At 39.3% G+C, this 15,152-nt stretch overlaps 1 protein-coding gene across 5 annotated transcripts in view; it reads right to left on the bottom strand.

Annotated features, from left to right (window-relative positions):
- The window catches only part of cyth1a (cytohesin 1a), a 67,840-nt gene that overhangs the window by 19,155 nt on the left and 33,533 nt on the right, over window positions 1-15,152 (bottom strand). For 3 of the 5 annotated variants that reach the window (XM_084110186.1, XM_084110184.1, XM_084110187.1), the window contains one exon: window positions 146-228. In XM_084110186.1, coding sequence (XP_083966312.1) covers window positions 146-228 — 83 coding nt within the window. Of the gene's footprint in view, window positions 1-145; window positions 229-7,555; window positions 7,809-14,479; window positions 14,749-15,152 lie in introns of those variants that run through there. The other 2 variants (XM_084110185.1, XM_084110188.1) reach the window with 2 other exon arrangements.

Raw genomic sequence — 15,152 nt, forward strand, 5'->3', positions numbered from 1 at the left:
TCGTAGTCTGGAGCCCTGAACTGCAGATTATTAAATGAATAAGCCAGTCAAATCCATGCATGAATTGTAATATAATATAAAGCGTGAATGGCCTTTGAATAGTGAGTTAGAGTTGAATAAATGATTCACAGAAGCTCATTATTACCTGAATGTCGTCCAGCAGCTCCTGCTTTCGGCGGCGGATGTTTTCCAGTTCTTTTTGCTCCTCAGGCGTGAGGTCGTCAGGCACTGAGAACGAGATTTAAAAAAAAAATGTTTTTTTTTTCATAGCCAGTGACCTAGGCTTCCTTTGAACTGAGGAAATATTAAACATTGATCTGATCATATTTTAGTGATGATATGGTGAAATGAAGACAGATTAGTGAACGAAAGGACTGTGAACAGAATTGATAGGACACAATATTACCCAGCAGCATCTTTACAAGCATACACGCATCAATAACCAACAAATTATTGAAAAGAAACGATAACCAGGCCTGATTTCCTTGTCACAAATATTGTAATGCACTATGATATCGTAACTGGATCATGAGTAAAACTACTCCAAATGTGCAAGAGACACCAAGGAAATAACGAGATCCGTAAATACTTGCAAATGTCCTCAATCTGATCCAAAAAGATAAAGCACAAATCAATGAAAACCCTTTTGAGTCGCAGTAGACCGACACACTAGCCTGAACGACGCCTTCAGCATCGCAGAAATGGGCTTTAGTGCTCTCTAGCCAGACGCCTCAATCACAGGCACAAACTTTTATTCACCATGTGACTGTGAGATCTCACCCACAGCATCCTCCTGTAGCCATGGCAACCCATCAGTGCTTCAAACCCCATCTGTGAGGGTGCCGAGAACAAACACTCGTCACCTCACAGCATCCCTCTCTAATATACACTTGAAATTAAATGGTTCATACAGTGAAATTTAATTTTCCTACTGTAACATTCAAAACTCATTTAAAGTCCCCAGTCCACCAAAAACCTATAGTTTTAAGTCACATCCATGAGCTTATTAACATATGGCCGCCCACATTATTGCCATCTATTTAGTATTCAGCAGCGACCCTCCTGGATAAATTACAGTGTGTGAACTATGCCAATACGTAGAGGTCAGTAACCCTAACCCTGGTCCTGTTTGAGACCATATTATATAACACACTTTACATTATATAAGTGGATTTCAGGGAAAAACTAAATGCTACAAATGTGTTGAATATAGTCCTTTAAACTAGATTACTGCATTAATTAAACTAGATTTTCTGCATTAATTTAAATCACAGAAACAGAGACAAAACATCCAGATTTATGGGAACCAAATATTTCCATGAGAAAAAGTTGTACTCTAAAAAAAACACATTGGAATTACGCCTATTTTCTCAACATCAGAGGGAAAGTTTATGACGCTAAAGCAATTTAGTCACCAATTATTTAGAAAAACTGAATACTGCGCAAAATGATATTTAGACCTCTAAAAGCTCATTTGAAAAGAAACTCTTTATTGAACAATGTAAAAACCCTTGTAAGTTCTGAGAGTCTGAGGGAAAGATATGGTGAACCACTTCACATACAGTTTGATGATGGAAAACCCCTCGAAGTCATGCAAGTGGCAGACACACTTTCTGCTTCCTCCAGCAATGAACAATGAAACGAGGTGAAGAGAGAGCTCAGTGTTCGCTTTTCTCGAGAAACCCACATGAAGAAAATGAATTCACTGCAATGCCAGAGTAGGATGGGCTCCCCACACAGGTTCTTTCCCGGCGCTGCCTAAACATCTTATGGAGTTTTTCCCTTGCCACAGTTGCCTCAGACTTGCTCACTGGGGGCTGTAATGTCTGGTTCAGACAACACAATATTTTTGTTTCGAAAGTCAGTGTGTCAGATTATGACTCCTGAAATTATTGTGAGATGTGGGTAGACTGGAAAAAAAAGATTTATACGAAACACCTTCACTCTCTTCCATTTTAGAAAAGTGAAGCCGCCAATGTCCCAATACGCCACTGGCATCTTGCCTATACTTAATACTAATTCCAGTACTTTTGGGGTTGCTTAAGCGCCTCTGCTATCATTCTCCAGAATTCATCCCTCGAAGGAACATAATAAATGCAGGAGTATTGTTTCAATTGCATTATTCCACCTAGCCGCACCAATACCATCGCCTCCCTTTTGTTTTGCCATGTTTGAAAGCTGTCTATGGAGGAGCTTCTGTGCTCCTATTGGTCAACGTCACGGATGTGCTGGAACCCATCATGGAGGACCGAAATAAATCATGCTAGTATATCTGTCATGACGTCGGTCGCTTGTCGTCCACTATGACACACTATACAATAGGGTTGCACGATATTGGGAAAAAATGACATTTCGATATTTTATTTTTCTGTGATATATATTGCGATATGAAATGAAATCTAATCTAATTTTTTCTTACAAACAAATATGGGGTAAGCACACTTACATTCTCATTTTAAATTATTTAAACATCAGAGTATTATTTAACTTTAGGATATGGTTTGAATTGTTAACATTAGTTAATGAATCTAATAACTAACATGAACTTACCATGAGCAATACTTCTGTATTTATTAATCTTTGTTTATCTTAGTTTATAAAAATACAGCTGTTCATCGTTTGGTAATGTTACTTCACAGTGCATTAACTATGTTAACACATACTGTACAACTTTTGATTTCAATAAGGCTATAGCCTAAATGTTGAAATTAACAATGTTGTAGAAGTGCAGTTTACTAATATTAAATGTAAAGTAATGTAGTTAAATAGTTTAATAAATAGAACATTATTGTAAAGTGTTACAGATTTTTTATACACCAATTCAGACGTCTCGTGAGTTCAGTGTTGGACAGGTCAGTTGTTTAAACCATTCATTAAATTGAATCGGTTCAAATTAATCATTAGTTCGCGAATCGGACGTGTACGGCACGCGTTGTGTAATTATCTCGGCAGTTTAGGATATCGCACAAGATTAGTCAACACAGAAAACATTTCATCACTGGATAGTTTTTTTTTTTACACCATCGTGTCAATTGATTTTGATTAATATGCGCGAGGGAGAGAGCTGGCCCGTACGGTTAATGAATAACGGATCAGCCTACATCGCACATCCTGCGATGTGACTATCGTGGATTCGCACATCGCGATATCGATGCTTAAACGACACATCGTGCAGCCCTACTATACAAGATAAAACTATTGATTCCGGCATCCCAATGCTCATTGTCGATTACGAATCATTAATGCATGCCTTTAAACAATATGAATTATAAAAAGCGCTATGTATACAAATCACTTGCCATGAATTAAGACAGAAGTAGCACAACCTATCAGAAGATATCTGCTGCAGCTCGAAACTGATAAATGGGTCAATCTCAAACCTGTAGGGCTGCAGGATCAGATCAGGTCTGAAATTGAGTAATTTCAGTGCAACAGATAGTCAGCGGGCTGCTAATCAGAATCACCCACACATGCTAATGCCACAACATCCCACACATGAACCCACACATACAGCTAGAGAGACCAGTCACAAACAAAACCCTTCTTTCTGTCCCTGTCCACCTTATTTTGCAACCTGGACGTAAGCGGTTCTCTGTGAACGTGCAAGGCTTCTGATTGAGTATCCGCTTAAGGTGAACAACTAGAAGAATAACAAAGTGCAGTAAACAGTAAAACTATTTGTGCTACAAACCAGTATGTCTATGATTGTGATAAAATAATCAGTTATGCACCAGTTCCAAGACACTGGAAGCATGTATTCTTGACTGAGTATTTTCGAGTGTTGAAGATTAACCGACAAAGGGCCATGATTTCTTGCCTACATTTTTTCAAGTGGCATTGGGAAGTTTTCTTTATAATGAAGTAGTCTGTATTTAGTAGATTGTTTTTAACACATAAGAGAGTCATTATCACTTCCACACACGGGTATAGAAATAATACATTGATTTAAAAAAAAAAAACTGTGCTGGTATCAGATCGGGACGATACACATCCTTTTTGGTATTGGGATGAAAACATGAAAGGTTCATATTCCAAGAAAACCAACATGTCTCTGACTGATAACAGACACTGCAGATTCAAAGAGCCGAAACCAGCATCTCTCGACTTGCGTCTTGCAATGCCCATGGATCTGGATTTGTAAAACACAGCTCAGCTGGTTTGATCAGGGTATTATCCAGAACAAGCTTATTCATTGACCTCATTTATCATGTGCTTTTTCGCTGACATATTTAGTGTGCATGCTCACATCTCTCCTCTGACAGCAGCAGGAGGTTTTTCTGACCTGTTTCTGTGGTCCTTACTTAAGCCGTAAAGAGTGAAGAGTGTTTTGCTCTGATCAGTCACAAAAGCAGCTCTATAATCGCTCTGATTGAATGGAAGGGTGAAGGCCTTGCTAATGGCAGAGGCACCGCAACCCAGCAAAGAAAAACCACAATTACAGAGAGCCTCTTGACATGAACCCTTGAGGACCGAGCCCAAGCGCCATGCTGTCAGGATTGGCACATTCTTATTTTCCGTCCAGAACCTTTGGAGAACTCTCCTCGCAAAGTCAGGACATTAATACTTGAGGATCTCCTCCTTCAGATTTAACCCAGTTTAACATGTGCCTACGGGAGCCAGGGAGCAAATAATATGCCCACACCATCACTTCTATCAAAAGCTCAAGAGCTTTAATATGTAACAACTGAGCTGCAAAGAAATGCATCAGCTCCAACAGGACCTGAGCTCTGATTTCATTCCGGATCATTGTAGGAATATATGACCATCAGTAACGGTAACAAAATTACATTGCTAAGGCAACAGACAACTGGAGACAGTGCTGCTGGATATTGAAAGTAGATGCTGACAGACATTTATCTCAGGGACTGGAGCAAGGAAAGAGTCCTGCAATGCCACCTTTGGACACGCTACAGACAATCCCACTGGATCCAACCTGGGTGTGCCATGGTGACTATAGCTCAGGGCCAAACAAGTAGGCTCCAAAGAACAGGACACAAGCTGTCGGACCCTCAACACTTAACTCTAGGATAGTGTTGTCAAAGTACCGGCACTTCGGTACCAAGTCGGTACTGAAAATGTGACGATACCAGCATTTCTGTAGTACCGGGTATATTCGGTACCCACTAATAGGAGCTGCTTTAAGTCGCTTCAGTGTTTTTATCTAAGCACGGGGCTCCAGACTAACTGTTTTACTTGGAGCACTGTCTGTAGCCGATATATACCACAATATATAGTGTCTGTGTATATTAAACTGCAAAAGACTATTTAAATATTAACCCCGCATGTTCTGCTTGTCACTGTGTGAATGAATGGCGAAGACGCGCGGTTTCATTTACGTCACTCACTCACACACACACACACACACACACACACACACACACTGAAGCACGAGTGATGCTCGCGCTGTTTTCAGTCTCTGCTGCCTCACGACATGATGATATCTCCAGAGTCATTTCATGAGCATTTTACCGTTTAATTTGAGAAAAAACTATCGTCATATCACACACACACAGAAACTCAAAGGTCTTCACGGCAACCCGTCAAAATAAAAGTTCGGTTTAACTTGAAGGAATTGACAGAAATAATTAGGCTACTGTACAGTAGATTTAGCTACGTCTCCATGGGATTTTTTTTATAAGCAATATTTACGTTTAAACAGCATGTAGCCTTTAATGCTTATTATTTACTTATGATTACCATCATAAATAAAGTCATTGAATTGAATTTAATATTTTTTTCAAATAGTTAAATAAAATAGAAAAATAGTTCCAACAGATTTTGCTATGCCGAAACTGGTACAGAGAATCGTAAAATTTTAATGGTATCGGTACCGACTACTGGAATTTTGGTACCGTGACATGATCCCTACTCTAGGAGGTAGACTGCCGTGCCCCTACAGGTAAATAACCCTGGTTCGATCCCCAGCTGAACATGGAGTTTGCATGTTTTCACTTGGTTGTCCTGAGTTTCTTTCAGGCACTTGGACTTTCCCCACAATCCAAAGACGTTAGCTCTGTGATGGACTGGACATTCATGCAAGCTGGCTCTTATTGCCCAGCATCCCCGTAATCCTACAAGAGTTTGAATGGATGCAATGTGGCAAATGGCTACTTACTTGCTGGCTAGGCTCGCTCTTTATGGGGACCAAAAAACCCACCAGTGCGAAACCTTAACCACTACACCTCAACTTGCTTCTTTGTTGTTAAGAAAACATTTCCAGTGTCTCTGCTTTTATCCACCTTTATGTCCTTCTCTCGAGACAATCTTATCTTTCAAATGCAGCTGATTCTCCTCATTCAAAAGGATTTGCAAAACACAAAGCCTCTGTAAAGGAGCCACATCTGTCTTGCCAGCTTGTAAACATTAAACATTTACTCAATAAAACAAGTCTGGTGGGTCATCAGTCAAAGACACTTCTCTTAGGCTGTCTCGCCATGTGTGTGCTTCATCCGAATCAGAGTTCCACCTCAATCTAGAGAAGGATGATTAATCGAAAAGTAATCAAAACCGAAATTCAGAACCTCTAACTGACGTAATTTTCCCATGTTGGTTATTTCTTCTTTTTTTTATGTCGTTCTAAACTAATGCGCTTATTGTAACACACACAGAGAGTAACTTTGCACTGTGAAACATCTGTATCATCAATGCGAGTACGACTGTGAGCACTAGCGGCAGCTGTTTACTATGGTAAGAATGCAACACCTCAGGATTTAGGCTAGAATGTGGCAAATACTTTGTATCTTGTTTCAGCTCTTTGGTTTTACTTCTAAAATGTAACACATTACACATTCCTTACTTCTGGAAGGTTGACCCCACGACAGAAATACTGAGAAACTGCATTCACTTGGATGTATTATGCCATTGTTCAAAGTACTAGACTCACTTTAATGTACTGGGCACCAGGTCTGACCTGCTGAAAAAGGCCGCATTTCCAAGGGCAGCGTGGGACTTCTTGGCAAATGAACACTGATATGATAGTGGGCAGATAATTGATGACTGAACTCCATAAATCAATCCAACTATGCTCTCAATAAATGAGACAATGCCTTTCTTCATGGGGCTTTTCTGCCTGAGTTTGGCTAAAACTGAAAATTGTTTCAGAAATCCCATGATAAACATTCCTATAGTGCCTGGAATCAAATACAGTGCATCACAGAATCATTCTAGGCTCAATCAAACCACATATTTTCTGTCCTTCTGAACATGAACCAGTAAAATTAAAGCTCCTCCTAGATACGCAATATCTCTTAAGCTGATGGTCAGCCAGTGACTGTTAGATGCAGCAGAAAAGGAAGAAATGACTGCGTGAAGGACGGCAGAAGCCATGTACCACTAACCTTTCCCATGTCCTGTGAAAGCTCAACACTGCAGAGAGTTTTATCCAGTCCACAAATGATCTTTCTGTTTGCAATCAAACCACTCAATATGTCAGACAGTTCACATTACAGGCACTTGCATTCATTCTAAAGCAAATAAACTGTACAAAGGCACACTAACATGGAAAGTCTCAACAACACCCTGCCAAGTATCCATTTCAATATCACAGCGAACTGACCTGATTCCCCAATCTTTAGTGAAATGTATATGTAGTCCTGATATCAGTCCACTTCTGTTCACTCATCAAAACTCTCTCCTTCATTATCCAAAGCAGCAGCAAAACCAAAGGTAAACTCAAACCCAAACTCATCCAGGTAAGAATAAGACGTCAAGCATGACACATACAGACGTTTGCTACGGCAGACCGAGAAAGAGGAAGACACATTTCACATACTGCTGAAGTCCATGTGCAGACGGTCCTTTCCATCCCACACTCGTCTCTCTCTCCTCCCTTCTCTCAGACTTAATGCTATCATAAACAAGGATTGCTCCATCTAGTGGTCATTCTCTGCTCTTTCTTGCAGACATTTACTTCTAATTTCTTCAGTTTTTTATGGATCAAGTGGATACACTGGCACCAAGAAGGATCTCGTGACTTGGCCCAAGTTGCATTAGCACCAACCAAAAGGACAATGAGAACAATGAGGGTTTTTTTCTCTACAATCGCAAATTTAGTCTCATATAGCCAGACTTTATATAATCTGGTCCACAATGCACATTTCACATTATTCTGTAAAGAAACTCTCAGGAAGAGATCATCCCACTGAAACTAAACCGGTTTGCTTATTTCAGGCATGTACTTTCTATTAAAGGGACAGTTTACCCACAAATGAAAAGTCTGTCATTGTTTACTCAGCTGTTTGACTTTCTTTCTTCTGTGGAACATAAAAGCAGGTATTTTGAGACAATGGAAGTCAATGGTCACCAAAACGGTCTAGTTACCAACATTATTCAGAATATCTTCCTTTGTATTCCCCATATAAGAAAGAAATGCAAACCGGTTTGGAATGACATGAGGGCGAGTAAATGATTTCTGGGTGAATTATCCCTTTCAGTCTCAATCGTAACTCTCGTAAATCCACATTATCTGAGAGCCACATTATACTGGTGTGTGAAGTGTTGTGTTCATATGACAAAGGAGAGCAGGGGAGGAAATGTCATCAGTCTCACTCAGGCCAATGAGTCACAGTTTCATATCTACTTCACTAACACGGAGTATAACGGAAATATAACATTGGCGAAACTCAAACAGCAAAGCACAGCAATGTCAAGGCCATGGTTTTGAAGTCCCCACTGTATTACTATGTATTTATCCACATTTTTGAGCCCACTGTATAAAGCTCATCTAATCCGATAAACTTGTAATAGCATAGTGATCAAGGCCTGAGATCATCATTGAAATGCTTTTCCTGGAATCGGCCGGCCTCGGTGTGTCCTGAGAGGCTCTTAAATCAGATCTCCGAGGTGGTGACACAGTTCTGTGTCACGCACACGCTTTCAATATCACGCGACTCACGGGTCTGAGCGAAAGCCAGGGAATCAAGGCAGCAGGCATCAGCCAAAAATAACATGCGCAACAATAAGAGATTGTTTCAAGGCCTGTGTGTGGAACGCAGACCGGTTTATTTTTATCATCAGCCCAGCTAAAGGATCATGAGGCACCGGAGGATTTTTCTGCAGATCAGATGTGCGAGCTGTGAGGGGAAGGCCCGAGCCGACGGCCGATGCGCTGAGCAAACATCCTGAAGCTCTGCAGAGTAAACATCCTGCCGTTTATGTGAGCAAACCAAAGCGCACAGGAGAAATCTGATGAGTAAACACCACATATGACTACGAATCCTGACTGAGGCAGAGGTTCACGCCATGTGTACAGTTAGGCCTACCTCTGATGACAATTACTGTGGGAAATGTTATTCATAAACATTTCCTAATATTAAATACTTTCATTCATGAAGAGGCATTTGGTCTAGGGCTGCTCCCGAATAATCAACTAAACGTTAGTCGATGAGAAGAGGCTTAGTCTACAGAATTATATTTGGTCAGTTATTGCAGAAATAGGCTAAACTCCACAGGACGATGTGAAGCCACACAGTCTGTGAGGGACACATCGGGTCCTTGTGGTTATTATCGGGCACTAAATCATTCACCGACCTTAAATGTGGCTTATCATTTGAAACATGCTAGTTGTAACGTTAGCAGGGCTCGACATTAAGCCTTTTCATGGGCTTGTCCTTTGGACAAGTAAATCGGTCAGTAAAAATAAGCTTGTCCAGAAAAAAATACTGTAAATATAATTTATTCTGAAGCAATATTCTCATCAGTCAGCTTTGACATATTTAAATCTGCATAATTATGATATTTTAACCTTAATAAAAGGGCATTTTTCCCCAAATAATTTTAAATATATGCTTTATCTTTCATTTTAAATTCTTAAATGTGATTCAATAAATTAAATGAGAATAATAAGACACTATAGGGCTGTTACCAATCAAATTAAATAATTTACACTGAAAAATTACAAGTGCATTAAACAATGTCATGAGATAGTTTTATATATTTTTATACAAATAAGAAATTCTGGAAAGAATGATAGTTTTAAACATGAAACTAAACCACAAGTAGGAGGCGGCAGGTGACCATCTTAATGAGTGAGTCATTGAGTCATTTGTTTAAGCGATTTGTTTGTTTTATATATTTTTGGAACATACAAATAAGAAATTCTGGAAAGAATGATACTTTTAAACACGAAACTAAACCACAAGTAGGAGGCGGCAGGTGACCATCTTAATGAGTGAGTCATTTGTTTAAGCGATTCGTTCAAATGACTGATTCGTTCAGGAATGAGGAAGTTGTTTATGAATGGGTCATTGAATCTTTGACTCAAACGATTCATTCAAAACGCTGAATCATTCAGTAATCAAAACACGGTTAAGTGTTCTTGAGATGCATTATGGCTCTGCTGTGATCTTTGTTTGGAACTATTTTCGCTGCTGAAATAGAATTAAAATGAGTCAATATTGCGTCTAAAATGTAAGTGACTTCATTTTAATTACTTGTTTATTGAACTTTCATATGAAATCAGTGTCACATTTCCAATCGTGATGGTATTCAGCACTCTTGGTCGTGTGATGTTGCTTAACTGTATCATAGGTAGAAAATATAAATTTGTTTTAACTTATTTGTATGTTAACTGAGTTTAGGCTATTTGTGTGAGCTGCGCTCATTTGTTTCCATTTCTCCTACAACACAACCTTGTTACCGCCAGTACATTATATATTATATTATATTATTATTACTCACTATCAGTCGCCAAATGAATGCAGAATCAATCTCGTGTTTTTGTGATTCCCTAGTTATTTTATTGATGTTTTAATCGGGCTACTTGTCTGGTTGGGCAAGTAAATTTCTCTTTCAGCATGTCGTGGTTAGCCACTTTACATGGCCATTTACTCTAAAGTTAACCTAGATAAATGTGCACTATTACCCGTCTCATATCCAAGTGTCCATGCGAAGAGCGAAGAAAACTTACTCTGTCCTTTTTGGTCATACAGATAAGAGTAAGACATCATTTGAAAGGGTGATCAAAATCTATAGAAAGCTTGAAATGTCCACTTTTAAATGAACCAATTCAAATAGAAAACAAATACTCTGATTATGTCATCCGTATAAAAAGTGCTTTTCTCTCTAATGCTCATTAGCAGTCATCCTTGCAGCCGACACTGACTCAGAAAACACTAGTTTATTAATAAATAATTAAAATGTCTCCTTGCTATTTTTTCTGACATATTCATAAAGCCGGTGCTTTGTGCAAGCTTTATCTTGAGCGTGTTGTTATGTCTGGTTTTCAAACCCTTTATCACACACTTTTCAATTCTGCAATGTTCAGTCTTATTGAGATCCGAAAACTTTGAAACTCAAATAAATGAAATTCTTCCTAACATTGTCCGGGAAGCAGACACACTCTGTCAGTTCAAAGCCAGATTAAAGACACATCTCTTTGACCTAGCACTCACATAATACATTATAGACTTCTATAATTCAATGTTAGGCTGCATAGATTAGGTCAGCTGGAACCGGGAACACTTCCCATAAATCCTGATGTACTCGTTACATCATAAGAAGAATGGCATCTACGCTAATTTTAGTGTCTTTGTTTATCCCGAGGTTTTCCCGCAGCCTGCCGGATCCAGGCCGTATCCAGATCTGACGAAGGACCTTCGCCTGGACCCGATGTCAACGCAGTGCTGAAGTGCCAACTAGTCTCTCCCTATGGAGGATCCCTTTACCATTTTTGGGAAATTCGTTTCGCGCATCTACCCCGAAGTGACAAAATAAAATAAAATTCTGTATCAAAACTTATAAGGAAAGACACTGGTTTAAAACCAGTACTTTGTTTAGGCTTGGTTTGTAGGGAATTCCAAACCTGCACACATATATTCAAACGCACATAACTATAGAACCAGCTCTTAATGCGCATGTGAACGCCATCAGCGTTTCTCACAGGTTCGCGTTTAAAGTCTGTGTAGAGAGAATGGTGTCGTCTTAGCGGCCCCTAATTTAATAACAAATGATCGTTGTGACGGAAGCGAATCAATCAAAACTAACTTTAGCTGGAAAATAACTTTATTAAAGAACCGCTATAAAGCCAAAACAATCTCTGTTACCTTAAATTATACGTTTATCTCTGTAAAACTGCTTTGAAATAATCTACATTGTTAAAAGCGCTATATAAATGAAGATGACTTGACTTGACATGAAGAAACCATGGAGTGAACAGGTGAATTCTCCATGGATTATTCAGAAGAAAAAAAGTCTTCATTTTCAAGTAAACGTTGAGTCTTAAATTCCATGTATTTCATATTTTAGTCTGAAACAAGCTACAGTAAAGGTTTCCTTTTTTTTTCTAACTTGACTCTTTGTGGTTTTTCAAAGTGTTGGTTTGGCATGAAAACCAATGGGCGTCTATTAGAGCCCAACACATTCGATGTAACCAACATTTGTTTCCAAAACATGATGTGACGTCAGCTTATAAAAACAAGCAAATTGTGTAGTAATGCACTTACAATGGAAGTCTATGGGGCATAAAAGTGGATGAACTTCTAGTCACGCATTACAGGAGTAGGCTAATTCCTGCGGGTGGACGTTGCTCAATGCACAATGTTCAAGATGTTTGTTTCTGATGCAATGTCTTGCCTACAGACTTCTACTGTAACTGTAAACCACTTTTACTTGATTAGCCTATATAAACTGAGGGATGAAATTATTTTCTGTGATGATAGTAAACAGCATGTCACATATGTATCTTACATATAGAAAAAAACATCTCTGTCCTCTATCTCTCCATCTACTGATGGTGTGAACAGGCACACGGTCAACATCCCACATGCCCTTCACTTGATAAACACAGCGCCTGAAGAACGCAAGACAGGAAGTCACGTGACCACGGCGGTCACACATAGATAACCAACAGCACACAGACAGGAAACCGAGCAGAACTGAGAGAGAAAAAAATAAATCAATCACATCCTAATTTACATAGCAGCTCAACTCAACAGTCAGGTCACAGGCACGTTAATGATATTAAACTGCACTGCGTTTCCCAAGATCCTCAGCTGAGACGAATGCCTCTTCCTGTCAGGGTTCAACGTAAGGTGACATTTCCTGTCAAGTCTCTTTCTCAGAAGGCCGTTATACGGTCCACACCCTTACTACGGGAAAGAGCAACCCAGGCATACTTTTCAGCTGTTAAAATATGTAATTAGGAGTGATCAAACATGAAATATTCGTGTTAACCAAATTTTGGAATTTGAAAAATCTGATGATCTGTTAAGCATTGTATCTCAAACAGATTAATATAAACACCAATCGGTATTTCATGTACATTTGGGTATTTATTTAGAAAGTAGACATAATAATTGGGATAAGTGCAGTATGTATGGATGGATGGATGGATGGATGGATGGATGAGTGTGTTGCTATGTGGTTGCTAGTGTAAATTTAGGCTAATGTTTAAACCCAACAGTTGGGTTTGTCCATAACTGACCCAAATATGTATTGAAGCACCCCAGCAGCACAAACGTAGGCCTATATTGTGCTTTGTTTCGTGTTCGGTGTCCAAAATTGTTCAAATTGGTTTATTTTGTAGGTGGCTCTTGGCCAAAATAAGTTGTCGATCCTGTATATGGTCAAAAGTCTGTCACCTTGAGAGCTCAGCATTCCCACAGAAAACATCCCAACCCCCTCACCGAACCCAGACAGCTGAACCACATTCCTCAGCGACAGACAACAAGTGTTTCAAACACACACACACACGACTACAGCATGTTACAACTGCAAAACGTCCAGGAAACCTCAGAAACTGTGTTCACGGTATGTGCAATACTTTGTGTATTCTTGCTCTGAAATCAAGAGTTGGTTCAGACAAGTCGCAGCCTGTTTGAGTCACACTAGGAAGTGAACGAATTAAACAGGCAAACATGCAGGACTTAAAGTGAGGACAAAATCAGTTGTCAGACAATGATCTGCAAACACACACAGGGATTTCTTCACAGATCAAATAACAGAAAGCATATTAACTGAGATGTTTGCACATAAGAGGATCATGGAACAATAAAACACATTCATCTCTCGTCAAAACCAGAGGCCTTTAATTCGCCATGATGAATAATTCAAAACTGCATACACTACAAAGAAGAAGAGATGATGGACAGCTCACATGAGGGAGTATTGTTGTCAAAAGAGACCATGCAGCATTACTATATCACACTCATTCCCCATAACAACCTACAAATATGTATATGATTATCCTCAAAGTAAGATACATGTAGAAACACGAACATAATATTAGTTTATTTATTGATATAAAGCTAGTTTGATTCACTAAATCTAAAAAAACACATCGTTAAAAAATTAACGTTAGACGTTTTACTACGGGAAAAACACATTATCAACTTCTATAGGAGTCAAGCGCTGAATGGTGAATGTCAATAGAATTTTTAATGTATCTCAGATATCACACACATTCAATATAGATAAACAAGCGCGTGTTGTTTATGAAGAATAAGTTTGGTAAAAGTAACATATGTCGATGATCGTCACTCACCGACTCCATCTTCAGATTTCAACACCATCGCGCGCTCTTTAGTCGCTTGATTACCGTAAAATAAATCAACAAAAAGTTCAAAATGACTCGATTTACAACTACAACTCAACTTTAGAGACTCAACTTTCGAGAACAGAGTCGGGTATTTTACATAACACTCGAGACCGGAAGGCTTGCGGTTGAGGAAGGGTGTTCGTCCGTGATCGGGGGAGTGTCTCTAACCGTAACGAGCCAATCCAGAGCGCGCACCCGAGACCGCGAGCACAGTGATTCTGAATGCTGAAGGATTCTAGCCCGCTTCTGACACACGGGTCGTGTCTCAAAACTCAGCTCACACACTCACTCGATCACTTGATCACTTGATCACAGCCTACTGTTGACGGCCGAGTGAATAATAAAGCGCGCTGCCACACAGGGCGCCATTTTATTAGTTAACCAAAATCTGAGCAACCCGTTTTATGGACACATCTGAAATAATTGGGAAGCTTTTATTTGTAAATAACCTATGACACATTTTTGGTATCTTTTAAACAGCTAAATTTGGCATAATAGGGCTTATTTGTACACCAACAGTCTGTGTGATCCTATAAATGTCCCAGAAACAAAAGTATAATGCTTGTAATAATTGTAATTCGTGAATAATTCACAAGTTTTCCACCTTTCCACCACAACA

The sequence above is a fragment of the Abramis brama genome (assembly GCF_963993115.1).
Source record: "Abramis brama genome assembly, chromosome: 1".
Lineage (NCBI taxonomy): Eukaryota > Metazoa > Chordata > Actinopteri > Cypriniformes > Leuciscidae > Abramis > Abramis brama.